General features: G+C 43.7%; 1 protein-coding gene across 4 annotated transcripts in view; it reads left to right on the top strand.

The window, feature by feature from the left end:
• IQCH (IQ motif containing H) overlaps nucleotides 1–27308 on the top strand; it is a 111355-nt gene that overhangs the window by 49632 nt on the left and 34415 nt on the right. For 3 of the 4 annotated variants that reach the window (XM_024107219.3, XM_065559173.1, XM_024107222.3), the window contains 3 exons: nucleotides 1370–1561; nucleotides 24084–24204; nucleotides 25494–25780. In XM_024107219.3, coding sequence (XP_023962987.2) covers nucleotides 1370–1561; nucleotides 24084–24204; nucleotides 25494–25780 — 600 coding nt within the window. The remainder of the gene's footprint in view (nucleotides 1–1369; nucleotides 1562–24083; nucleotides 24205–25493; nucleotides 25781–27308) is intronic. The other variant, XM_024107221.3, reaches the window with a different exon arrangement.

Genomic DNA, 27308 nt, shown 5'->3' with positions numbered 1-27308 from the left:
TGTATTTGTGGATGGCAATAATCAATAGCTTCTCTCTTTTTACTGATGTGCATCATAAACCTGAAAATAGTGAGGATGTTATCATTCTTAGGCATTCGTGCTGGCTAGCAAAAGGCTTTTTGCATTCCTTTTCTTTTTACAAATACCTTTAACACTGAAAATAATAGCAGCTAAACAAATATATTACAACTTCCATACAGTTGATAAAATAAACAAATATATGTTCAATTTATTATTCTAAATTAGTTCAATTTATTATTAAGTAATTCATTTATAAAAATTTCCTACCCAACACCCCCACATGCTTATTACTTCCTCTTTTGATCCACGCTGCAACATTTCAGAAGTTCTCCTGCTGTTGTTTGCTCCTATGAAATATTGACATCTTAGGTTAAATAATAAAAGAAAGGTGACACTATGTTAAAGCACTGTTCAATTTTCACTTAAAGAGAGCACATAATTCTTTCCATTGGTACAGTCTTAACAATACTATTGATCGTTTTCATTACTGTAGGGGAGTCATCAACAGAAACTCATTTATAGGGTTCTCGAAAGCAACAAATAATAGGATTTGGAGCAAACAGATGATAATTCTGTTTGTGGTCCAAGTCCAAAAAATATATACAACTAGGAGTCCAAAAGATTACCATGTAAAAATACCTTCTAGTCAATGCAGCACAAGATCTGTATAACACTTTTCGAGGGTCCAATGGCATTTACTGTTTCTAAACAGCTAATTATATTCTGCTCACCGGCTAGTTTTACAAGAAAGCCATTTATGCATATAGATAAATAATTAGAATCACTTTAATAAAGCCTATCTTGTAAACCCTTCATAAATTTATAATCATATAATTCACTCTGCAGCAAGAACATGTCACAGATGTTTGCCTGGGAATCTGACTGTAAGAAGGTTTCAAAGAGAGGATTTTGAAAATAGTCTAGTGCTGCCATCAGCTCCCCTTCCTGAGACACATCCTGAGAAGTACTGAACATTCAAAACTAATAGCCCCGGTCCAGCAATGAGCTCCACGCAGGCAGACTCTGCACTGGCACAGAGCCCCATTGACCTTTCTGTGGGTCTGCATGTTCAGGTGGATCCAATTGCAGGATTGTGGCCATAGGATCCTGAACAAAAAGGGTTCGAGTGAGCTTTACATACCGATCACCAGTATCTCTGCTTTTCTGGGAGGAAGGAGGATTGGTGAATATTGGTAAAACTGGTTTGAACCTGAAACTAGAAACCCTAATTATAAGTCTGTTATAAAACAAATTTTAAATAAAAATATATGAGCACCTTAATGATGCCCTAAGTCACAATGTTTTTGAAGCCATTCCCTTTGTCTTTATGCCACTGTTTCATCCATAGATGCTTGAAGTTCTGAGTCAGCTGATCATAGATAACCTGGGAGTGAGGCGTTGGTTGTTTAAAGTGGACAATGAATTTGGAGGAAACGGCACCGCATATTGTGACATTGCCAGGCACCTGAAATGCTACCATTGGGCCCAGAAGGAATGTCAGAGATACAACACTGAGATGTGGAGGAAGAAATGGGCACACGTAAGTTAGTGAGAAGCTAAAGGTATCTTATTCTCTGGGACTGTTTGTAATGTTTTAGGTTGAGTACGTCTGTAGGGAGTGAAGTATCAGGGGGTAGCCGTGTTAGTCTGTATCTACAAAAACAACAAGATGCATCTGAAGAAGTGAGGTTTTTACCCACGAAAGCTTATGCCCAAATAAATCTGTTAGTCTTTAAGGTGCCACCAGATTCCTTGTTGTTTTTGTAGGGAGTGGGTCATGCTCACTAAGGCTAGGTCTACACTGGGGGAGGGGCGGGGGGGGGTCGACCTAAGATACGCAACTTCAGCTACGTGAATAGCGTAGCTAAAGTTGCATATTTTAGGTCGACTTACCTGGGTGTGAGGATGGCGGTGAGTTGATCGCTGCCGCTCCCCCGTCGACTCCGCTTCCGCCTCGCCACGGTGGAGTTCCAGAGTCGACAACAGAGCGATCGGGGATCGATTTTATCGCGTCTACACTAGACACGCTAAATTGATCCCCGATAGATCGATGGGTAGCGAAGACGTGCCCTAAAGCAAGCACATTGTCGTGTACCCCCCTTCCATGGAATTTGTGCTTGGTGGGGGAAAATGTAGCTCCCTCTGGAGTTTCCAAAGGAGTTCTGCAGGCGGAGGTGGCTGAGGGGAGTTGCTGGATTAATGTGTACCCAGCTCCTGTGGACATTCCCTTGGCTTGCTCTGGCCTCTTAAATTAAGACCTCAGCTTTACAAGAAATTGAACTTTATCTTGTGGAATTATTTGGATAGCAAGTTTTATAACATTTTATTCACATATTATAATAATAATAATAGTACCTTCTCTTCTATAGCACTTTTCATCCCTAGACCTCAATGCACTTTACAAAGGAGGTAGCATCATTATCCCCATTTTACGGATGGGGAAACTGAGGCACGGGATGGTTAAACGACTTGCCCAATGTCACTCAGCAGGGCAGAGAGTTAAACCAAAGAGTGTTATTTATGTAAATCATTTATAAATAGGTGTCGTAGATCAACAGGATGAACACTAGAACCTCTTATACTGAGGTTTGATTTTCAGTGGTGCTGAGTAATTACAATTGACTTCAGTGGGAGTTTTGGATGTCTATGGGTGATCAATATCTCTGATCACAAGAGTGTATCTGTTTTATCTAGTAGAAAAACCACCTGGCTTTACATTCCTAAACATGAACATGAGCAAATGTCACCATGCTTCAGTGTTACTTGTCTGTATGCTGGCGGGTGATGCTATGCTGCAAGTAGTGTGTTCTAACAGAGCATGTATTACTCGCCCTGGCTTGTGCATAAATCAACTGTTGCAAAGGTTTTTAATTCTGTTGTTGCCTTCTGGAAATTAATCCAGCTCCTAGTATTATAAATTTCTCTCCCCTGAAGACTTGCTTGAGTGAACAGTTGTTTGGGCCAGATTCATCTCTGATGTAACTCTATTGACTTAAAGCATAAAAGTGAAGAGGATGTATTAGCCGGGATTAATTTGGTCCATTGTGTTTAATGGCAAGCTGGGAAGTTCACTAAACTATTGTAAGAAAACATGATTTAAATAAGACAGTTTAGCAGAAACTGAAGAGAGAAGCAAATAAAATCCTTAGCTCAATAACTATGGGGGTGGACACAAAGTAAAGGGAATTTCTGTTGTTAAAACTTCACTTTTCTGATCATACTCTGTCGTCATCTATTGATGTGCTGAATTCAGTAGATAGCCGGGGCAGTGGATTCTGATTTGCAGAAAGTTTGGGTGGCTACAAAAATGGACAGCCACAAATACCCAAATAAAATGATGTAAACATTATGACCTTCCAGCTTTCATTTGTGTAACTTTTAGTCAATGTGCAAGTTTGTTCTTTACAAATTGTTGGACTGAATTCATTGGATCCGGTTCATTCAGAATTTGAATTCTGATGCAAATTAGATTAATTTTAGTTAAAGGTCTGTGAATATTTAAATAAGTATTTGATATTTAAGTCTGTAGTGCCAAATTTATTCCCATTAAATTCAGAAGAGCTGTATCAAGGAAGAATATGCCCCATCGTCCTATTTTAAATAAAGAAATATTTACGGCAGTTCAGCTTTTTTAATTCAATCAAGAATAGTTTTAGAAAGTGTAACATTTGATTGAATTGCATAGTATAATATATTTCAAATTGTGCTGGTTAAACTTATTTTGAATTTTAATAATTACAATAGTGCTTTGTCATATGAAACTTTCTGTGCAAACATTAAGGGCTAGATTCTCCAGTCCTCTAAGGCTCCCTTGCTCTGCATAAGCATGACCAGTGCAAAGTGGACTTAAAACAGCCAGAGATGGCCAGTGGAGAATATTGCCTGTGCCAGGGAGCTCTCTGCTTGCATAACGCTGTCAGAGGTAGTATACCGACCTTCTGTGCCAGCTGCCCATGTGGGAGGGGAAGAAGGCACTGCAGAGCACAACTGTACTACATCTGCTCCTCCACTGGTGTAAGTTCCTTGAGAGTCCTTGCACCAGTGGCTTAAGTCAGAGCTGTTCTCGTGCCATTTTAACCTCCCTCAGGGCCCGATGGCGCAGAAACAGGGAGTTATAACTGGTTTCCTTATGGTTCCCCCACTTCCACTGCATTTAGGTGGAGCTCAGTCACAGACAAGAACATGCCCCTTAAAAACTCCTACAACATAAATGCTTACCAGAAGTTGAAAAACATATATAAGGAATGGTACACTCGATATAATTTTCGACAAGTGTGTCAGCAGGAAAACTTCTCTAAATCCAGGCCAGTATTTCAGGGAGTGTAGGTGAAAGAACAAAACACATTGCCATTTAGAGCATCTTGTCCAGAAATGAGAGCTGACATTTTCTGCCTTCTGAGTTGAGCTCTTTTTTGTAAGCATGGCGACCTTTCTTATATATAATGAACTGCAATCTCCACTACGTATTACCATTGAGAGCAGAGGATTAAAATTATCCTTTGTTACAGAGTACCATCGTAATGATACACATTTAGACATCAAAGCATTAGTTTATGGGCACAGGCATGCTTTAATGTCCAATTGCAGTATGTAGACCTGTTTCTTTCGATAATGAAGACATTGTGTCATTGGCCTAGGCTGCCACATACAAAACATATGTTGGCAGGTTATTAAAAAATTCAGCTTCTTGATGAAAGACTATCCTGCAGGCTAAGAGTATAGAGAAAAGACTCTCCATTCTGGTAGAATTATTAGAAATGAGAATATGACTGTAAGCACTAAATTATGTTAATACTTACAAATAGCATCATTTGCATAGCAGTTTATGACACGATACCAAGATTTTTCTCATTGGTATGTAGTAGGCAACAGATTAAAAATAATGTAGTTTGTGAGTTTGAACTGTATAAGAATCTATTCCATCTAAAACAGGGTGATTTTAGAGTCCTCATTTCAAGCATAACATTGGGCAAACTAAAATGCATGACAAGATTAGTGATGTATTTTATCCTGTTAAATTAATGTAGAGTCTGAGTTATCTGAGAGATTACTTTGCAGCTGCAATTGGGGTGAAATCTGAGGAGTACGTTAACGTTGACTGCAGTGGACCAACTTACGGAGCAAGGCACTACTCAGTGTGAGCAAGGGTATCGGTGTCTGACCCTTGTATGATCAGATAGTGCTGAAAAGCCTCAGCACCTCACTGGCATTTTCCAGTTTTGTATTTTGCCACGTAAACGACTCTGGGGAAAAGCAAAACGTTCTCTAGCTAAAATCTGTGAAGCTTATCGATGTCAAACATGTGTCCTACCTGGGATCCTTTTCTACCTGTACACTATCACTTTCCACCTTTATTTAGGATCGTCTTCAAACAGTAGTGAGAGTCCATTTATAACCAAGAGCCTGTGCCTGTTCCCATTGAAGGATTGGCCTGAAAGTTTTGGCAACTCCGCTAGCAATAGAGAATGTAGTAAGCGTTATTGACGATGATTTGTTTTGCATGTGGTGCTACTACTGTAATAGTATTTAGTAATGGATTTTCCAAAGCACCATAGAAGTTAGATGTCTAATTCCCATTAAAAGTCAATGCAAGTTAGGGTCTAACACTCTTAGGCACTTTTGAAAATCCTACCCATATTTACTGTCATTTTTTCCACCATCATATGCCATTATTTTTAAAGGGATAAAAATAAATCACTAACCTCCTGTCTTTCTTAGATACTTCTGGTAACTGAAAACATGAGACTTTCAGAGTCTGTACACAGAGGAGGGTGGCAATGAGTTTGTTTACTTTTTTGTGTCCAAAAACTTTCTGTGGATTTGAAATTCACCCTCTCCACTGCTCCCACTGTTACAGAGGTGCATGAGAAACACTGCAATTGTGTTTGCATTTGTTTTACCCTGCAAAGTACAGTTTATAGCCCAGAATTTACGTGAAAATGAACACATTCCATAACCAGAGCTTGATCTGTTTAATGAGGAGCTCCCCCGTGGAAGGCTCTGTATAATTCTGCCACTAGCTTCAGTGTTACTGTTCTGTGAACACTGAAAACCACACCTTTGTCAAATTTGTATCTGGGAGTCTGTTTTATCACTTCTCTAGAGCTAACTTCTTACATTTATGTCTTCAATGGAACACAGAGCACTCATTAGAAAATGAGTTGAAAATGGTTGGCTGGAGTTGGTGACAGCTGTTACACAGTAGAGACTGCAAGGAGCAGAGGTGGCCAGGTGAGGGCGCTCAGAGCAGCTCAATGCTGCAGGAGAAGATAGGGAAACTTTCGTACTTCCCTGACTTCTCCAGCTGAGGCACTTGATGTGGCTCACCCTGGGTTGGCCTTACCCTGAGGCGAACTGAGGCGGTCGCCTCAGGTGCCAGACTGGAGGGGGGGGGGGGCGCTACTAGGACCCAGCGTGTAGAAAATTGTGTCTGCTACTGGTGCATATGTATTCTCTCTGCTCTAGATGCACAGAGATGGTGGAGTGCTGTGCTGGAGGAAGGAGGGCACAAGAGACAGAACAGGCAGGCAGGAGAAAAGGAGAGAGGGAATAACAGAAAGCAGCAGGAGCTGCAGAGAGAGAGGAGGAGGAGCCTCTTATGTACCTCTCCAGCACCCCCAGGAGCTTGGACTGATTAACACCAGCTTCTCAGGGAGCTTCCTGTTTCCTGCTGCTTCCCTGAACCCACTTGAGAAGAACAGGCAGACAACTGAAGTAGTAGGAGCCAGTTAGGCCCTTAAGATGCTGATATCTTCCCTCACTCAAGCCCTGCTATCAGCCTGCTTATTTGTCCCCTTCAATTGAGTGTTGAGAGCCACTCTAGCTGGCACAGAACAGCAGTCATGAGTGAAAGAAGGAAACACCCCTCTGGGGCAGCATTCAGAAAAAGAAAGAAAGCAAAGGAAGCTTTTCTATCTAAGCAGGAAGGAGCTCTCCTGAGATCCATAGACACAAATGTCTACGGTGAGCCTTCCGGCCCCAGTGAGGACGTGAGTGGTGAGGAGATGCCTGATCTTCCAGTTAGTCAGAGTGCAGGTGACCTGGCAGCTACTGCAGCATCCATATCTCCATCTCAAATGGCTGTAACCATGCACATTCCTGAAGAAAAGTGTAGATCAGAGAGGAGTGTGGTGGAGGTGCAAGAAACAGCTGCTTCTGAGTTTAGTTCCTTAAGTCTAGATGATCCACGACTGCGGACCCACTTGAGCAGTAGCCTGAGGAACTTCCTTGTACTGCATGGGCCACAGCAAGTGAAAAACTTCATGTTCCCCAAAGACAATGAAAATAGAAGTTTCCATCCAACACATTACTGGCATGAAATCCCCAATGGTGACGAAGTGGAGAGGCCATGTACTCAAAAACCCAGAATGCTGCATACTGTTTTTGTTGCAAACTCATCCAGTCTAATGTTCCAGCCACATTGGGTCTTACAGAAACAAAGGACTGGAAGAATCTGGCTAGAAATCTGGCGTGCCATGAGAAGGCAGCAAATCACCAGAGAGCATTCCATAGGTGGAAAGAGCTTGAGATGAGACTAAGGTTAAAGGCCACCATAGATGATCAGCATCATGAGAAGATTGCATCAGAATCTCTTTACTGGCCAAATGTTCTGAAAAGGCTCATTGCCATTGTGAGAATGCTTGCTACCCAAAACCTAGCACTGCGTGGCACTTCAGATCAGCTGTATGTGCCAAACGATGGAAACTTCCTTAAAATTGTGGAGCTGATGGCTGAGTTTGATGCTGTGCTCCAGGAGCATCTAAGAAGAGTCACCACCCAAGAAATGTACACACACTACCACCTTGGGAAAACAATTCAAAATGAGATCATACAGTTACTGGCAACAAAAGTCAAACAGAAGATTGTGGCAAATCTGAAGTCAGCAAGATATTACTCTGTTATTCTGGACTGCACACCTGACATCAGCCATACAGAACAAATGACTTTAATGGTGCGTTTTGTAACAACAACAGAACCTAGTGAAAATGTCCCTGCAATGGTGACTGTCAGAGAGCATTTTCTAGAATTTATTGACATTGATGATACTACAGCAGCTGGTATGACAAATGTGCTTCTTAAAAAGCTGGAAGATACGGGAATGCGATAGCTGACATGAGAGGTCAGGGCTACAATAATGGCGCCAACGTGAGGGGAGAGAACAGAGGAAGTGCAGACATGGATCCGAGATTTAAACCCTCGAGCTTTTTTTGTCCCATGCAGGTCTCATTCATTGAACTTGGTGGCCAGTGATGCAGCATCAGCTTCTAGTGAGGCTGCTGAATTTTTTAATATAATTCAAAGCATCTATGTATTTTTCTCTGCATCGACGGCAAATTTTGAAGCAACATCTGGGAACATCCTCTCTGACACTGAAACCACTGAGTGCCACATGATGGGAAAGTCGAGTGGAGGCGATAGAGCCTATCAAACACCAAATTGGGAAGATAGATGATGCCATAGTCGCTATTATGGAGGATAATGCTATGACAGGAACTGTTCATGGGAGAACAGTGGCAGAGGGAAATGGAATCACCAGAAGCACACACAACTTCAAATTTCTGTGTGGCTTAGTGTTGTGGCATGACATACTGTTTGAAATAAATTTGTAAGCGAGAGACTCCAAGGTGTTGACCTTGATATGTCTGGAGCAATGGAACAACTGGACAAAGCAAAGTCATACCTACAGTCTTACTGGTCAGATGAGGGATTTCAAAACGTTCTGAAGAGTGCACAGAAGTTGGCAGAGGAACTTCACACTGAAGATATTTTCCCACCCATTCAAGAATACAAGAGTCACCGAAGAAGAAGACGTTTTGATTACGAGGCATGGGATAATCCCATAAGAGACCCCAAACAACAATTCAAAGTTGAATTCTTTAACCAGGTGCTAGATTGTGCAATACAGTCAGTTGAAGAACGTTTCATGCAGCTCAAGGAACACAGCAGTATTTTTGAGATGTTGTATGATATTCCAAAACTCCTCACTATACCTGAAGAAGACCTGCACCAGCAATGCAGGGCATTAGAGACCATGTTGACACATGATGACATGTGCGATATTGATGCAAGTCATTTAGGTGATGAACTGAAAGCCTTTTCAAGATACATTTCAGCAGGATCAACTCCAAAGGCTCTTCTGGAACATATGTGCACAAATAAGATGACCACCCTCTTTCCAAATGCTTTTGTTGCTCTGTGCATAATTCTAACACTTCCTGTAACAGTTGCCAGTGGAGAATGCAGGTTCTCCAAGCTGAAGTTAATAAAAACACATCTACGCTCCACACTGACACAGGAGAGGCTGGTCAGCCTTGCAACCATCTCAATAGAGCATGAGATGGCCCAGACTGTGGACCTTCAGGAAGCAATTCAAATCTTTGCAACCAAGAAGGCACGGAAAGCACCACTTTGTTTTATCAAACAGATAAAAATGCCAGTGTTTACTATGCAGACAAGAAAAGTTACATTTGCTGTTCAGGCATTTGAAAGTTAAGTGTTACTTAAAATTTTCGAACAAGGCATTTTAAGTTGTTAGTTCTCCTTTATTGGGGTAGGTAGCAGAGCAGTACCGTGAGAGGAGTAGAACAGGAAGAAGGCAGAATTGAGAACTTTCAAAGTTTTGGCCCAAGCGAGGGAGCATGGGGGCATCATTTGAGCTTCCCGCCTCAGGCGTCAAAATGTTGTGGGCCAGCCCTGGGCTCACCAGAAGGGAATCCAGTGTTGTTAGCCAAAACAGGAGTGCAGCAGTGGGGTTCTTCTGCAGAACCTAGTAAATCCCCAGATCTCCAGGCAGTACCTGGGGGCAGTAGCCTGGGAGTGTGTTCTGACTGGTGTCAGAAGTCGGCAATCTACTAGGCCAGTGTTTCCCAAACTTGGGACGCCGCTTGTTTAGGGAAAGCCCCTGTCGGGCCGGGCTGGTTTGTTTACCTGCCTCGTCCACAGGTCCGGCCAATGGGAGCTGACTGCAGTTTGCTGCTCCAGGCCAATGGGAGCTGCTGGAAGTGACGCGGGCCGAGGGACGAACTGGCCGTCCTTTCCAGCAGCTCCCATTGGCCTGGAGCAGCGAACTGCAGCCAGTGGGAGCCGGGATCGGCCGAACCTGCGGACGCTGCAGGTAAACAAACCGGCCCGGCCCGCCAGGGGCTTTCCCTAAACAAGCGGCGTCCCACGTTTGGGAAACACTGCACTAGGCTCTCCAAGATACCAAAACCAAAAGGCTGTTGTTGTTGGAAGGCTCCGAATGAAAAAGGCACTCTCTAGAAATGCACGGCCCGCCAGGGGCTTTCCCTAAACAAGCGGTGTCCCACGTTTGGGAAACACTGCACTAGGCTCTCCAAGATACCAAAACCAAAAGGCTGTTGTTGTTGTTGGAAGGCTCCGAATGAAAAAGGCACTCTCTAGAAATGCACGGTGTTTGATCTTAGTGATCTTCTCTCTCATCTTAATAAATCTTTGGTTAATTAGACCGGCTGAGTCTCTGACTGCTGTTTGGGGAGAGACGTGAAACAGCCTCTAAGATGAGGTAGGAAGCAGGGTGTTCTGGAGCCTGCCCACTCAGGATTCTCACTCCAAAAAGCACACAGACTAGGGAATGGTGTCCTGCAAAGGTGTCACTTGAAGGGCTGTGGTCTGACAAACATACAGAAAATACCAAATGGCTGTCACAGTTACCAGTGAACTGCACCTCTGCCCCCTCCTGGTTTCTTTGAGTGCACCTCCTCTCAAGCCAACACCTCTCTTTAGGGGTAGAATCACACAATTTTCCCCATGTCAGGCCCTGGGCTTCAGTCCCCTATGATCAACCATCATTACCTCAGCAGGTCTGGTTTATCTTTAGTGACTTCAGTTCTGTTCCCTCTGGGGACAATAACAGAGTTGCCCTTCTGTTTGTTTTCCAACAGCCCCCATTGAATTAAAAGCAATAAAGGTATATGGTAAACATTCCATTATCCCAGTATAAGTCTATCTCAATAACAAGGTTACATTTCAGTATTCATAGATTGTTGCATCACAGCTCCATATCCGCCACAGTGACCACAGACTTGAACTCGGTTCAAGGGGCGTAAGGTGACAGAAAGTTTTAAAGATAAGGAACCCTAGATTGGGGACAGAGAAAGGGATGAGTGCAGGAGATGTAGAAAAGGAGAGAAGTGAAGGTGGCATAGAGAAAAGCAAACTAAATGTGGCAGCAGAGGAAGAGAAGGTTCAACATTACAAATTGGCCAGTAGCTACCGAGCCATTAGAAAGCTCTAAATCGTACATCTGTTGTTGAAAGAAAAAGGCTGTTTAACACACAATGTATTGTTTTATTTCAGTTTTACAGTTTTTTAAATCGCTGTTTCTAACTAGATCACTGTAATTTTGTCATTATTATTTGTATTACTGCTGCACCTAGGAGCCCTAGTCATGGACCAGAACACCAAACAAAGACATCTAGGTCCTGGTTAACTCACTAAAATTAGTGATCGAGATTTAAAATCTTTTCAGAGGCAGATAAAGCAAAGAAAACTCAAATTTCCATCAGTATTGACTAACTATTTTAACACTCGTGTTAGGATTTGAGATTGATCACCATTGGAAAATCCCTGTTTCAGATGCCAGAAATAACCAACTGTTTCCTTAACATTTAACATTCTTGATCATTTTTCAAAAATTCCTTAAAAAAAGAATTAAATAAATTCAGAGCTTATCAGAAAATCAGGAATAGTAGTGAAGAGGTAGTGAACTTTTTGCCTAGGGTTCCATAAGGAAAATAAGCCTTATCAACAATTTTCATCACCCTTTGCATCTTTCCAAAAGTAAGGGAATCAAAATAAGCAGCATGTATTTATCAACCAACCCAAAATATAACTACAATACTGCCAAAGCCTTAACTTCAGTGGCATAACATCATGCTTTATAACTAAGCTCTGTTATTCTCTTGCACACATTAACGTTGCTGAATGTGTACTTTCTACTTCCTAAAACTCATACTTATTCTTATCACAACATTTGTTAATCACATGCAGTAACAGATTCTAAAATAGTTTGGCTCCAGAAATGTTACAGAGATTGCTGGGGTTCACAAACAGTTGAGTTGTGTTTGCTGACATACCTACTAAGGTCTGTGGAGAAAATTCTTTAAACAAGCGGTCTTTCCTGCTGATTTTATTGATTTCACATGCAGTTTTTGGTGTGATCATTTTTCTAGCCTGAAGGAGGCCAGAAACACAGACAGTTGCACAGAAAATCCACATACAATATTTTGAAAGGTGTGACAGGCTTTTAAAATTTCTTTTAATTTAATGTGGTGTACGGTAGGATGGTAAAAATTATCTTGGCTAAAGGAACAGATCCCTGCTAGCTTCAAACTGTGCAGTTCAGGGTTGTTTCCTCCCTAACGAATATAGCCAGTGCTCCATCAACAGACTATCTTGGGTAGTTTACATATTTATTATATCTGAGAACGATCTACAGTGTTCTCATTCAGTCAATTATTATATTTATGTAGCTGCTGGAGTTATGTTTCAGGTGATTCTTAAATCCTAAGTAAATAACAAAGCATGATAATTGTATCCTTTGGTTAAATTAAAACCATGATATCCATTCCTAGGACCTACAATAATCAGATATGCAAGCTGTTGGTTTGTATGTCCTATTGATTTAATATGCTTCTAATCAGTACATAAAGCTATAGGCCTGCAGTGTTAATTTTTCATATGCTTACAAAGTACCCTTTGATTTTCTGTCACGCGTTAATTACAGTGTTTTGCCATTAAATAGGAAGCTTTGTGTAAACTAATTACTAGGTAATCATTGTCTACCGCAAGCGTGCTGTTTGTACCTTTTTATTTTATTCTAAAAATGCACAGATCTCGCAGTCTGGAACCACTATACCTTCCAGCCATTAGCTCTCACTAATTCATAGCATTATTGTGTTAAGATTGTAGGAGTTGTAATTGTTGTGGTATCAGTGCTGTTAATTACCGGAGTAAACAGTTGAAATGGTGCCAAGGTCTATTGTACAAGGCAGAGAGAAGGAGGTTTAAATGTTACTTCCACCATCTGGGGACTGGAGTAGAGGCAAATGCTAGAAAACAGCAGTGAGGCAATATCAGAACTTCAGCTCCAGGGTTTTAGGCCATATGGATCTAGAATATTTTGAATCAATTGAATTTAACTGCCAGTTTTTAGCAATAACAGTGTGGAAGGAGAGGATAAAGCAAGAGCAGTAAAGAAATCTGAAAATCGTTAGTGTTATCACATGCAATAAAATGCCTGTTTGGATTATTTTAAAAATGTTTGTTTTGCTAAAATCCAAAAAGACAAGTCTAAGACGAAAAGAAGTTCAACCGTGTGTCACTTGTGAAACATGACATCGTTTTTATCATACTGCTCTGTAGGCTGTTTTGAAAAATAACTCTGCAGTTTACATGGAGTTCTTGTCAATTTACTGAGATTATCCTTTTATACTTTTTAGTATTTCATTTTTTTTAATCACATTTTTAAAATGCACATAGATTTTTTCCCCCCTGTGGAAGCAGACAAAGAGAATGGCCGATGAAATAAAGCAAATTATGTAGAGTTAAAAATATATATATTTTTTAAACTTGGAAAATCTAGTGATCTTGAGGGGGCATGAACTGAGCATGTATTCACAGGGGTCTGATATACCAAAAGTGTGCACTCAGATGCTACTCTCATAGGAATTACTGGCTAAGGCTCTGATCCTGCAAAGACTTTGCTTGTGAGTGGTTCCACATTGACTTCAAAAAATTATTTTATTTTTAAAAAAGAAAACCTTTGTTGGGGAAAATACTATTAAGAATACATAGTAATACTCCAACCTTCGATGGAGAAATGCATTTATTGGGGAAATTATTTGGGAAATTAGGACCCTATCTTGCAAAATACTTACACGTGAGCATCTCTTTAAGCACAAAATAGAAATCCTCCAGTCACACTGGTTTAAAAAAAAATCCATTGTATAAAATTGTCATAATCGCAATTAAATTACATTTGGGCTGAGTATATATCTGCATGACTATTTGATAATATCACTTTGCCTCTAAGCTCCTCTTTCTGTCTGATTTTGGGTGGCACTGGATATAGTGGTTTTATATTTAATTTCCTCCCAAATTTTGTTTTCCAAGGTGAAATCTACAAAAAAAAAGAGGTCTCTGTAGCTTGCTGCCGTTACTGGTTTAGTATCATTCAGAGGAAATAGAAGGGATCTCTCTTTCTAAACAATCCTGGTTTATTTATTTTTTTATTGGTCTGTTAGCAGATGTTGAAGTAGTTCAGGGCACAATGTAAACGTGCTTTTAAATAGAGGTATTGTAAGTAGCAAAGTATACAATGAAGCTGGAGCAATGGGGGTTTTTTGGACTAGGACAATGTTCTCTGCTTTTTTTGTGTGCATGTAGCTGAATTTAGAATTAAAAGAAGTGCTTGATCTTTATATATTGAAATCCTCAGCGTGCAGAGTGACAGCATGAGCCAGAAGAGAAAACCATGGCCCCATGTGGTGTGAAAAAAGGAACAGCAGTTTAAGTGCTGGAAAGTTGAAAGAGAACTAACCTCCTTGTTCTTGTAGTCAAGGAAAGTGGCTGTTTTGTGCTCTCATATCGAAGCATAGCATATGTGCCTCAGTTTGACAAAAAGCCTCTTGAGTCAAAGCAACCCTGTGTGCTGATCCAAAACGAAGGCCACAATAATGAGGGACGGGCCTCTCAAGAAGCAGTGAGTAGATAATACTACATAAGTAGAGAATTCTATGTAGTGTTCTCTCCATTCTACTTAATGCAAGTCAAAACCACGGTGAATTGCTTGCCATCCAGCCGAAATGGGCCATTAGCTATCAGGGAAAATTGTCTTTGCTACTTTCAGCAGATGGAGCAAATATTTTACAAAGCAATTTTACATACAAAAAACATTTGTGTTACTTGGTAATGACGGCTGTTTTACATGATGTTACCTTCTCCCAGAACATATTTTTTTAGCTCATGGAAGGCAAAATTGGCACTTTTTAATTTTAAAATTTGCAGTTAACAATTAAATGTTCGTTCTTAAACCAGCTTTTAAACTTTAAGTAGGTGTGTGGTAGGCAATGTATCACGTCCAAAACCGTTTCTGTTTTTTCCCCCAACCTTTCAAAATGTTTTTGGTCTTTAGCCTAGTATCGCTCTAGATATCCTACACCTGTCTGGACGAGAAAGAATATCCATTCTTTGTCAGTTGCAAACAAGGGAGCACTTACAATAAGGTGGGACAGCAGTCAGGACATAAGCTTTGGACTCTTTCCATGGTTGCCAGTGCTAGTAAGAATATAAAAGTAAATAGGGCCGGACATAATACAAAGCAGGGCAGATCCTCAGCTGGTATTGGCATAGCTCCATTTGTATTGTTCTTCTCTGGCCCATTCGACTTTTTGCTGTGTCGTTAGAGCCATGTTGGTCCCAGGATATGAGAGAAGGTAGCAGAGGTAATATCTCTTATTGAACCAGCTTCTGTTGGTAGAAGGTACAAGCTTTTGAGCTACACAGAGCCCTTCCTTCCTCAGGCCTGAAGAAGAGCTCTGCGTAGTTCTACCCACAGAAGTTGGTACAATAAAAGATATTACCTCTCCTACCTTATCTCTCCCATTCATCTTTACTTATCTGGGATTTCTTTCTTTGCTCTATTTGCTTCTAAGGCCCACATAGCTTCCTTTCACTCTGATTCCATCTATAAGCCCCAGGCCTTTCTCATGCACTCCGCTCCAGAGCCTCTTTCTATCCTGGGTCTCTCTTTCTATTTCTAAACCTATTTCTCTTCTCTTCTCTTTTCTCTTCTCACCAGGCTTCTCTTTGTTGCCTGATCTTTCTCAACTAGATCTGCTACCTGTTCCTTCCAGACACCCTACCTCCAGTCCTAACATCATCTCTTGTGGCTTCTATTATTGTCACACAGCCTTGCAAATTTCTATTTGCTCTAGGGCCAGGAATATTTTTTGAGGGAAAAATAATTCTTCTTCGAGTGATTGCTCATATGTATTCCACAATAGGTGTGCATGCTCGCCATGTGCACCGGTGCCGAAAGTTTTTCCCCAGCAGTACCCAGAGGGGAGTGCCCTAGCGACCCCTGGAGTGGCGCCTCCATGGCGTGGTATAAGGGGCACTGCGAGCTCCCCCCACCCTCAGTTCCTTCTTGCCACCAGTGAAGGTGCTTCGGAACTCAACACCATTTCCCAGGGCTACACCATCCAGTTTACTTCCTCTCCACCCAGCCACCCCCCGCCCCGTCCCTCCTGGGGGACCCCTCACATGAGGCTTTGCTCGAGCAGGAGGTGGGGCGGCTCCTGAGCCTAGGAGTGGTGGAAGCGGTACTGCGGGAGTTCAAAGGCAAGGGGTACTACTCCCGCTATTTTCTTATCCTGAAGGCCAAAGGGGGGCTCAGGCCCATCTTGGACCTGCGAGGCCTGAACCAGTACATGGTGAAGCTCAAGTTCTGCATGATCTCCCTGACCTCCATCATCCCCTCCCTGGATCCCGGGGACTGGTACGCCACCCTCGATCTGCAGGACGCGTATTTCCACATTCATATATTCGAGGAGCACAGACGCTTCCTCCATTTCACGGTGGGCTAGGAACACTACCAATTTATGGTCCTCCTATTTGGCCTGTCCACTGCCCTTAGGGTATTCACAGAATGTATGTTGGTAGTGGTGGCCTACCTCAGGCGCCAGGGGGGGCCAGATCTTCCCCTATCTGGATGACTGGTTGGTCAAGGGCAGCTCCCGGTCGCAGGTGCGGGATCACGTGGCGCTCCTTCTGTCCACGTGCACCACTTTGGGCCTGTTGGTAAACAACACCAAGTCTACGTTAGTCCCGCTACAATGCATAGAGTTTATCAGGGCGGTCCTGGATGCCTCGTCAGCCAGAGCCTCCCTCCCACCGGACGGGTTTGAGACCCTGAAGGGGCTCATCGACACAGTCACAAGGTTTCCTGTGATAACAGCCATAGTGTGCCTCCAGCCCTTGGGTGACATGTCAGTATGCACGTATATGGTCCGTCACACCAGACTCAGGATGTGGCCCCTCCAGCTCTGGCTGGCCTCGGAGTTCTCCCAGGCCAGGGACAGGATGGACCAAGTCCTCACGGTGCCTGAGCCAGTGATCACCTCCCTATGGTGGTGGTCCTCCCCAAGAAACATGCTCCAAGGGGTCCTGTTCGGGGCAGGGCCCTGTCGCTGGAACTAGTGTCTGACACGTCGGACCTGGGATGCGGGGCCCATGTGGGGAATGTTCAGACCCAGGGTATGTGGTTGGCTCAGAATCTGACCGTCCACATGAACGTCAAGGAGCTCAGGGCGGTTCGGCTGGTGTGCATGGCCTCGATGTTCTACATCAACAGGCAAGATGGGGCCCAATCCTCTGCTGCGAAGCCCTCAGGCTGTGGGTTTTTTGTATAGCCCATGACATCTGCCTACAGGCCTTTCATCTGCCGGGCACCCGGAACACGCCTAGACGGATCGCTTGAGCAGGGACTTCTTCTCTCAGCATGAGTGGTCTCTCCACTCAGAAGTGGTGCACAGACTTTTCCAAGTGTGGGGAACTCACTATCCGTGACTCGGCAGAACCGTTTCTGTCCCCGGTTCTGCTTCAAGGGGGCGCTGGGATGGGGTGCTATCTCCGATGCCTTCCTCCTATCCTGGTCAAGCCAGTTTCTCTATGTCTTTCCCCCATTCCTGCTGATCGGCAAGATCCTGGAAAAGATAAAGATGAACAAGGCCCAGGTCCTTCTGATTGCCCCAGGATGGCCTAGGCAGCATTGGTACGGGACCCTTACGGGCCTGGCGGTCACCCTGCCGTGGCCGTTGCCATCCCACCCGGACCTGCTCTCCCAGGACCAGGGACACCTCCTCCACCCCAACCTGGCGGCACTCCACCTCATGGTGTGGCTGCTCAGTGGTCAGGTAGGGAGGAAAGGATGTGCTCAAAAGGGGTTTAGCGCATCTTCCTAGAAAGCAGACGGCCCTCCACGCACCGAACCTACTTGGCAAAGTGGTCTTGGTTTTCCAGATGGGCAGACGAGCGGGGCATTTCCCCGGTGGCCACCCCGATCCAGTTTATTCTGGATTACCTCCTTCACCTTAGAGCCCAGGGCCTGGCTCCCTCGTCAGTCAAAGTGCACCTGGCAGCCATATCGGCCTTCCATGCGCCGGTGCAGGGCCACACGGTATTCTCCCATGCTATGACTGGCCAATTCTTTAGGGGGTTGGATCATCTCTTCCCATATGTTAGGCCCCCCAGTCCCACAGTGGGACCTAAATCTGGTGTTGGCCCGTCTCACAGGGCCCCCGTTTGAGCCACTAGCCGCATGCTCCTGGTTACACCTCTCATGGAAGGTGGCCTTCCTGGTTATGATCACGTTGGCTAGGTGGGTCTCGGAACTCAGGGCCCTGACCTCCGAGCCCCCGTACACGGTATTTCATAAAATAAGGTCCAGCTCCGCTCACACCCTTCATTCCTCCCGAAGGTGGTCTCCGCCTATCACATGGGTCAGGACATTTTTCTGCCGGTCCTCTGCCCCAAGCCCCATGCATCCAGTGAGGAGCGCCATCTCCACATGCTGGATGTGAGACGGGCTCTGGCTTTTTACCTGGAGCGGACTAAGCCCAGGAAAGTCCTTGCAATTGTTCATCGCCTTGGCCGAGCGCATGAAAGGTCAGCCGATCTCCACTCATCGTCTCCAATTGGATCACCTCATGCATCTGTACCTGTTATGACCTGGGAATCCTTCCGCCACCAATTGTAAAGGCGCACTCGACTAGGGCGCAGGCCTCGTTGGTTGCCTTTTTGGCCCATGTCCCCATTCAGGACATTTGTAGGGCTGCCACGTGGTCTTCAGTTCACACGTTCACCTCGCATTATACGATTGTCTCTCAGACCAGGGAGGACGCCAGGTTTGGCAGGGCCGTTCTCCATCCCAAGAGGTTGTTAACTCCTTCCCACCTCCAACAGATAAAGCTTGGAATCACCTATTGTGGAATACACATGAGCAATCATTCGAAGAAGAAAAGACAGTTACCTTTTCCGTAACTGGTGTTCTTCGAGATGTGTTGCTCATGTCTATTCCACATCCCACCCTCCTTCCCCTCTGTCAGAGTTGTCTGGCAAGAAGGAACTGAGGGTTGGGGCAGCACGCAGTTCCCCTTATACCGAGCCATGGAGGCGCCACTCCAGGGGTCGCTAGGGCGCTCCCCTACCGGTACTGCTAGGGGAAAATCTTCCGGCACCGGTGCACGTGGTGAGCATGCACACCTATTATGGAATAGACATGAGCAACACATCTTGAAGTTACAGAAAAGGTAACTGTCTTTTATTTTTCTTGCTCATCCTTCATTATGGTAAAGAGCAGGCAAGCAGACTTTGTGCCTGAGCTTGTCATGTAAAGTGCAACAACAAAAATCTGTGCCGACCCTTTTTTGCTGGCACTGAGAAACATGAGCTAAGAGGTTAACTGCTGTAAACCTATAATTCTGCATCAGTCTGAGGCCACAGTTGAGATAGCAAGAGCAAGTTCTGCTGAGCTACTGTCCAATTTAAATAAAATTGTCATGAAGATCAGAGACTTTTTTTAAAAGGTCTGGCTTCATGAGTAAATGTCTGACCTACTGGTTTGAGGGGGTTTGACTTTTATTTTAATGTATTCTCTCCTCCCTGCTATACTTCCTTGTAGTTGGCAGTATTACCACTCTAGGGGCACACAGTGCTGGAGGTGCTTCAGCTAGGGACTAGATTATTAAGGGAACTTCAGGTGGGTTTGATCCCACTTCTGCTGAGAAAATTTGGAAAATGTGATGGTTTGTTTTAAAGCCACCTCCTTCTCCCTATGAGTTGATTTTCCTTCGTCATTGTCATAGCTGGGAGACAGTATTTCCTTGGGACTTTGCAGGTGAAAGCTCTGGAGGTGAAGGGGCAGCTTCTCATCACTACTTTCTGGGTTTGGTTGGCTAAGAAAGACCAAAGCCATTTATTGATCCCTACAAGTTTTCTAGGAAATTGAACAATATCTCACTAGAGTGCAGCATCAAATGCTTCCAAAAGGTGTAGTAGTGTGAAAAAGAATGTTTGATCATCTTCCATGGCTAAGGGGAGACCATTCGCTAGCACCATTCTATGCTTTGTCATGGTCTAAACCCTAGCTAGCAGGGTTCAAGAATATTAGTGGAGATCAAGTATTGCCAGAGTTGGCATCTTTCACCAGCGTCTTAATCAGCTAGCTCAGGAACTGGCGTCTGGCCACTGGGCAGTAGTTAGTAAGATCAGTTGTAGCAAGTGATGACTTGTTGAGTATCAGTTTGAACCCTTTGCAGAAATGTCAGTCATCTCTGTGTTATTAAGGGTGCAGAGTGGTTGAGGAAAAGAGCTTAGTGACCTATTTCTAACCTATTTGCAAGGAAAAATTGAGTATTCAAAAGGGGAAACAGTTATAAAATACCGAGCAAGTGGCTTCATATTCCTTAACATTGTTGCAATGGAAAATGTTAACACGACTCTATCGCATGCCAATAATTGAGATTTGTATTTATACAGATGTGGTCCCAGTGTCCCAAATACCACAACACACACTGGAAGGAATTTTAGATTTTTTTAAATCAATTTATGAAAATCTTTTCAGTCCACATCCCACATATCTGTGTGTGTTTGTTTTTTAAATTGCACCATGCCCAAAGTCATTAGCTCTAAATGATCAGGCTCAGTGTGATGGAGGTATTGCTGAACCTACTGAGATGTGCATATTGATTTGTAGCTCTGACCTCTCAATGGCATTAATCACTGAAAAGAAAACTTCTGTCTACTGCGTTGTATTTATATTAATTGTATAGGTAACAATACAGTTGTTTTGAGATGGTTGCCCCATCTCAAAAAAGATGTATTAGAATTGGAAAAAGTACAGAGATGGGCAACAAAAATGGTTAGGGGAATAGAAAAGCTTCCCTATGAGGAGAGATTAAAAAGACTGGGACTGTTCAGCTTAGAAAAGAGACAACTAAAGAGGGATATGATGGAGGTCTATAAAATCATGCATGGTGTGGAGAAAGTGAATAAGGAAGTGTTATTTACCCCTTCACATAAGAACCAGGTTTAAAGCAAACAAAAGGAAGTAGTTCTTCACAGAACGCACAGTCAACCTATGGAACTCATTGCCAGCGGATGTTGTGAAGGCCAAAAGTATAAGTGGTTTCGAAAAAGAATTAGATACGTTCCGAAGGATAGGTCCATCAATGGCTATTAGCCATGTAGTCAGGGACACAACCCCATACTTTGGGTATTCTAAAATCCCTGACTGCAAGAAGCTGGGACTGGATGACAGGGAATGGATCACTCAATAAATTGCCTGGTTCAGTTCATTCCATCTGAAGTGTCTGTCAGAAGACAGGATAGGGGGCTAGATGGATCATTGGTCTGACCCACTATGGCCATTCTTATGTAACCATTAGCGCTCTCAGTTTCTTGGGATTGTTATATTTAAAAGCAAAACACAAGCCCTGATGAACTCAATTGGTCTTTGCTCACTGTTCTGATGTTTTAATCATCTTGAATTCCCTGGTACAGTTCCTGCTTAGATGACTTTGCTTTATGTCACTGTTTGGCTACAGTTCTGATCTTTGACCTCACAGTTTGGAAGAGGAGTAAATCACACCATTAGTGTGGTTGTCTGCTCAGAGGGAGACCTAATCACCTGCAGTTACCATTGGTATTTTCGATCGTAGAGTAGCTGCTCTTAGGAACTCCAGTTTGTATTATAGGCTGGTATGAGAAACTTAAGTTGAAGATGAAAAAGAGTTCTTTTTTGGTGGCATTATTGATATGGGCATTACTTTTAAGAATTAAAGTGCAAGTCTATCGTACAAGGAAAGAACCATTCTCTTGGACAGGAATGTCCCATGCCTGAACTGGTCAAAACCAAACACCTTGTACTCTGCACAAACGTCAATAGGCAGCCAATGCAAATCCCACAGTGTTAATGCAATAGTCTCACAGCAAGAAACCTCACTCAACAAGCAGGCTGCTGCATTGTGTACCAACTTCAGTTTCCAGATGGATTTAAGGTGTAGTGGTATGCTGAGAGCACTGCAGAGCAGACAATTCTAGAGGTGACTAAAGCATGGGTAACAGTAGCAAGACCAGCATCCGAAACACGTCCCAGCCTCCAAACCAGACACAGATAGAAAAATATAAAATAAAAAACAATCAGTGGGACAACTCAAGGAGTAAGGGACTAGTCAGTGTGGGTGACCGAACGTGGGCCCAGGATTAGGCTGAGGGCCAGCAGTAAGCAACGTCTTTCCTGTAAACTTGCTCTTGTGTTGTGTTCTTCTCACACAAGACGTAGACCACCAGACCTCTGTCTGATGTGGATCCTGGACTGGATACTGCGGAGGAAGGACGAGCTGATAAATGAAACGTCATGTGCCAAATGATGCAGTTGGTTTCACTGGCCCAAAATAGCCCAAATCTATTAACCTTCAGGGCACCCTGCAAAACCCATGTGTTATGCTCAGGCTTTGGAAGAGCAGGGAACAGGCTGAGAGGTGGTAATTTGGGCAGAGGTCGATGGTATTGTGTTATTTCAGGCTAATCATCTGGGATGGTTTTGGCTGTGGGTGAAATGTTGTGCTGCTAAATTTATTTATTTATTGACGATAAGTGTTTTTTAAAAGGTTTGTCAATGGCACCTAGAACCAGCGATAGACATTTAAAATATATATACTTCCAAGGTCCTTATATCACCTGCACTGTGTAACATCTGAGCACCTCACCGTTTTTAATGTATTTACCCTCACTACACCCCTGTGGTATAGGGCAGTGCTATTATTCCCATTGTACAAATGGGGTCTGGAGGCACAGAGAGGCTAAGTGACTTGTCCACAGTCACACAGGAAGTCTCTGGCAGAGCATGGAAACCAGATCTCCCCATCCCAGGCTGTTGCCCTTAGCCTCTGGGCCATACGTCCTCTGCTACCTTTTGTAGATAAATCCAAAATTAATAGTATTAAATATGAATTAAAGAACCCCTTTATGTCCCATTGCATGTTATGGAAGTAACAGGATTGATTGCTCATGTAGAGTAGTGGTTTTGTTCATGTTTATAGAGTGTTAATCACAAAGTTATACTGAGCACCTTCCAAGGCCAAAACAAGATCAGGGCTCAGATTGTTGCCAGGATCGGCGGATAAGTGGTCCTCTGCTGGAGCATGGGACATTTCTCATTTCAAGAGTATGTAAAACGGAAAGAAAGAGACCCAGGGAAAGCATGAAAGTGCTTATGAAGCAGCAAGAAAGAGGGGCTCGGGGCTTTAGAGTCAGGGTCCTGGCACTTTACGTACTTGCTCACCTCTGGGCCTCTTGAACAGCAAAGACAATGGAGTTAGTTTTTGCCAAGATATGTTTGATGGTTTTTGTGGTAATACTGGGCGGGACTGAGGCTATTTTATATCCTATAATATGAAAAATCAAATTCCAACCAAAGCTAGAGAGCCATCAACCAATCCTCTAGTTTGCTTGTCTGACAAATTGTAGAGATTTACAAGGATACCTCCCATCGTAAATACACTTTGTGTGTAACGCTACCAACCTTGTATGGGCTCACCCAAATTCATGATGACTAGAATGCTGAGTTTTGCCTTGAGTATAAAAGTAAAAGAGTTAGGAGGAGTATTATTGGAAACCATAGCCATTTTAACACTCTCTGTTTTAAAATACACATATCGTAGAAGTTATCGACTGTTGATATTGATCACTAAGCCATGACCAAGGCTTTTATGTCATTTACAATCACAAGGTCATGTTACTGATAAAAGCGATAATAGAATAGATGCTACGCTGAAAACAAATCAGCCTGTCAGAAAAAAAGACTGTTTTGGATAAATGTAAGGAGAAAAATTTAAAAAGCCTGTCTGACTGTGAGTAAACAGTAACCACTTTTTTTTTTTTTTTGGTGCCTGTTGGAGGCCTGGTTTTTAATCACCCCACAAGCAGTTTTCATTTCTGTAGTAAAATTGCTTGTGGTTCTATTTAATTTGTTTCTGCAGGAGCCAGCTTTGGTGAAGATCTCCCAGGAGCTCCCGGGCCTTTTAGCACAGCACGCACAGCCAGTCAATGAGAAACGATTTCCTACATGGGAAAAATTCCTCCAAACATTTCTTAGTCAAGGTAAATAAGACTGCAAAGTTCCTGTTTAGTATTATAATGGGTAATTATACCATACTGTATACCGTCTTCTTGTTAATCTCGGGCTTGTTTAAAAATTTCTTATTTCCACATTATATTTAACTGTCCATTTAAGAATTCTATATAGGCAGTTATTCTATCATTCTTCTTTCCTACTCACGTGTTTAACCTGAACATTGAAGCTACCTCTCCTACACTATTCTGAGTGAATAAGGACCAACCGGTTTAATTTTGTGTTCATATATTGGAGCTTATGTTGCCTTTGGCAAAGAAGCTCAGCAGGAAATGTCAGCATGTGGACTTGTGGCATCCAAAACTATAAGTAGTTCAGTCCTCTGAGTTATTGGTCAGGAAACAACTGTGGGAGTGTGGTTTTGCCATCCTGCTGGACCAGAAAGTGAGTTGCATGTAGCACTGGTTGCCTACTGAGGGGAGGAATTCGCAAGGACCTTATAACCCCCAAGCCATTCTTCTGTCAGGCATGTTTAGTAAGTTTCTGGAGTGAAGTGCCCTGCAGTTATATTAAATTTGATACATTCCATGGATTTCATTATCTGTAGAAGAGTCAAGGGTAGATCAGGATTCCCATTTGAAAATGGTTTTGGCAAAAGAGCACCCACTGTCACATTTAGGAATTGTATAAAAAACATGATCATTTATCATAGCTGAATCAAATATTATATAATAGGCAACAGTAAGTTAACACAGAATGCCAAATAATCCTGTTAATGCTCTCCCTATGAACAGCTATGGCGTGTTGTTATTTAGAGAACATACACTCAGGAGCGGCACCAGGGTTTTTGGCGCCCTAGGCGGGGGTCCTTTCGCACTCCCGGTCATTGTTGGCAATTCTGCGGCGGGGGGGTCCTTCCGTGCTCCCGGTCTGCGGGGCACTTCGGCGGCGGGTCCCGGAGCGAGTGAAGGATCCGCTGCAGAATTGCCGCCGAAGACCCGGAGTGCGGAAGGACCCCCCGCCGCAGAATTGCCGCCGAGGGCAGCAAAATGTCGCCCCCCCCCCCCAAATCCTGGTGCCACAGGCGACCGCCTAGGTCGCCTAACTGGAAGCGCCGGCCCTGCATACACTTTCCAAGAGATGTATGGGGGTTAGCTACACAGTTCTTATTACATTTATTTATTTAAGGCATTTCTGTAGCAGTCCGCACCATAGTGTCTGAGTGCAATAGATGTGGTTGGCTGAATTCTGTGCGGCTCTGAAAATGCTGGAGTTTGAATTCTGTTACAAGTCTAACAAAAAATTCCTTTCTTACCAGGCGGTGTGATAGAAGCCTTTCCACCCTCAGAAAATGTCACCAACCTTACAGTGGATATGCTGATAGAGCCAATGGGAGACATAAGAATAGTTTCATCCGGAGATCAGATCCATGCAGATGGTCCTTTGCAATCATCTGGCACCACTGTTCCACAGTGTTCAGTTGATCCAGCAGTTCTTAATTCATTATGTTTAAAAATTGGAGAGGCCTGCAAATCTAGAGGGGTGCTTGGCTACTTCTCAGTTGACCTTGTAACTTTCATCCACCCGCAAACAATGGAGCAGCAGGTGAGTTGGACAGAAATACATTACCACATAGTGTACCAGAAGTATTTAGAAATATCTGAAATCCCACAAGACTCTAGCACGGTGTTTCCCAAACTTGGGACGCCGCTTGTGTAGGGAAAGCCCCTGGCGAGCCGGGCAGGTTTGTTTACCTGCCACCTCCACAGGTCCGGCCGATCGCAGCAGCGGCCAGTACGTTCCTCGGCCCACGCCGCTTCCAGCAGCTCCCATTGGCCTGGAGCAGCGAACTGCGGCCAGTGGGAGCTGCGATCGGCCGAACCTGCGGACGTGGCAGGCAGGAGCGGCGCCAGGGTTTTTGCCGCCCGAGGTGGCAGAGCTTCTCCTCTGAGCATTCAGGGGGCCTGGGGTCTTCAGCGGCGGGGGTCCTTCCGCTCCGCGTCTTTGGGGCACTTCAGCGGCCCGGAGCGAGTGAAGGACCCACCGCTGAATTTCCTCCGAAGACGTGGAGCGGAAGGACCCCCCGCCGCCGAATTTCCACCGAGGGCGGCAAAATGCCACCCCCCAAATCCTGCCGCCCTAGGTGACCACCTAGGGTCGCCTAGTGGAAGCGCCAGCCCTGGCGGCAGGTAAACAAACCAGTCCGGTCCGCCAGGGGCTTTCCCTACACAAGCCGCGTCCCAAGTTTGGGAAACACTGCTCTAGCAGATCATGTTAAAGGCATTACATTTAAAAACTCATTGAGCTAATCAACTTTTCCCCTGCAGACAAATTCTGACACTTCTGTGCTTCCAATTCTCCATCTCTAAAATGGGAATAATACTTCCACCTGGAGCTTTCGTGAGCCTTAGTTCAGTAATACTGTATTTGAAAGTGTTTTGAGTTCTTTGGATAGAAACTGCTGTACAAGTGCAAAATAACTTTTTCATAAATGTAGTGGTTGTGAAAGTTACCAGAAAGATGGTGGTAGAGATTTAACTCCAGAGATCAGGTTCCACGCAAGCAATGCAAGTGCAAGTGTCACACTCCTCTATTAACGTGCCTAAACCATCATCTAGAGGAACCTCCTTCAGTCACTCTACCAATTCAATCGTTGGTTCATTTCAATCCAGGCATCTCTCTCGAGACTGACTACAAGGGTTCCAGTAGAACCAATGATAATGATGGGTTTTGTGATGTGGAATTTTTCCACTCTGTACTGTTCTGAAATCCCCCGCTCATTTTGCTCAGCTGATCACTGATTGGATCGTTGTCACAGGCTGATGATTCCTGTGTTGTACCAGCCTGGTCCTGATTTGAAATGGTGACATAGAGGTCTGATGCACTATATTTAATTGCCAATTTCTGAGCCATCTACCCCTCCTCCCCCCAATTAATATTTTTAAGGTAAAGTGTTGGTATTAGCAGAAGGTTGACTAGTTTGAACCTCGTTTTTTTCTCTTAAAAATTCTATGGATTATGGTATGATACGCTGAATTACATCAATAAGAGCGTAGGTCCTGAAGGTTCTGCTCAATTCTGCAGAAAGGAGTCATTCTGTGGCTGCAGAATTGTGGAATAGATGGGGCCCTGA

The sequence above is a fragment of the Chrysemys picta genome, chromosome 10 (genome assembly GCF_011386835.1).
Source record: "Chrysemys picta bellii isolate R12L10 chromosome 10, ASM1138683v2, whole genome shotgun sequence".
NCBI classification, from domain to species: Eukaryota; Metazoa; Chordata; order Testudines; family Emydidae; genus Chrysemys; species Chrysemys picta.
Note: the sequence above shows the minus strand (reverse complement) of the source record. Positions and strands in the feature narration are given on the sequence as shown.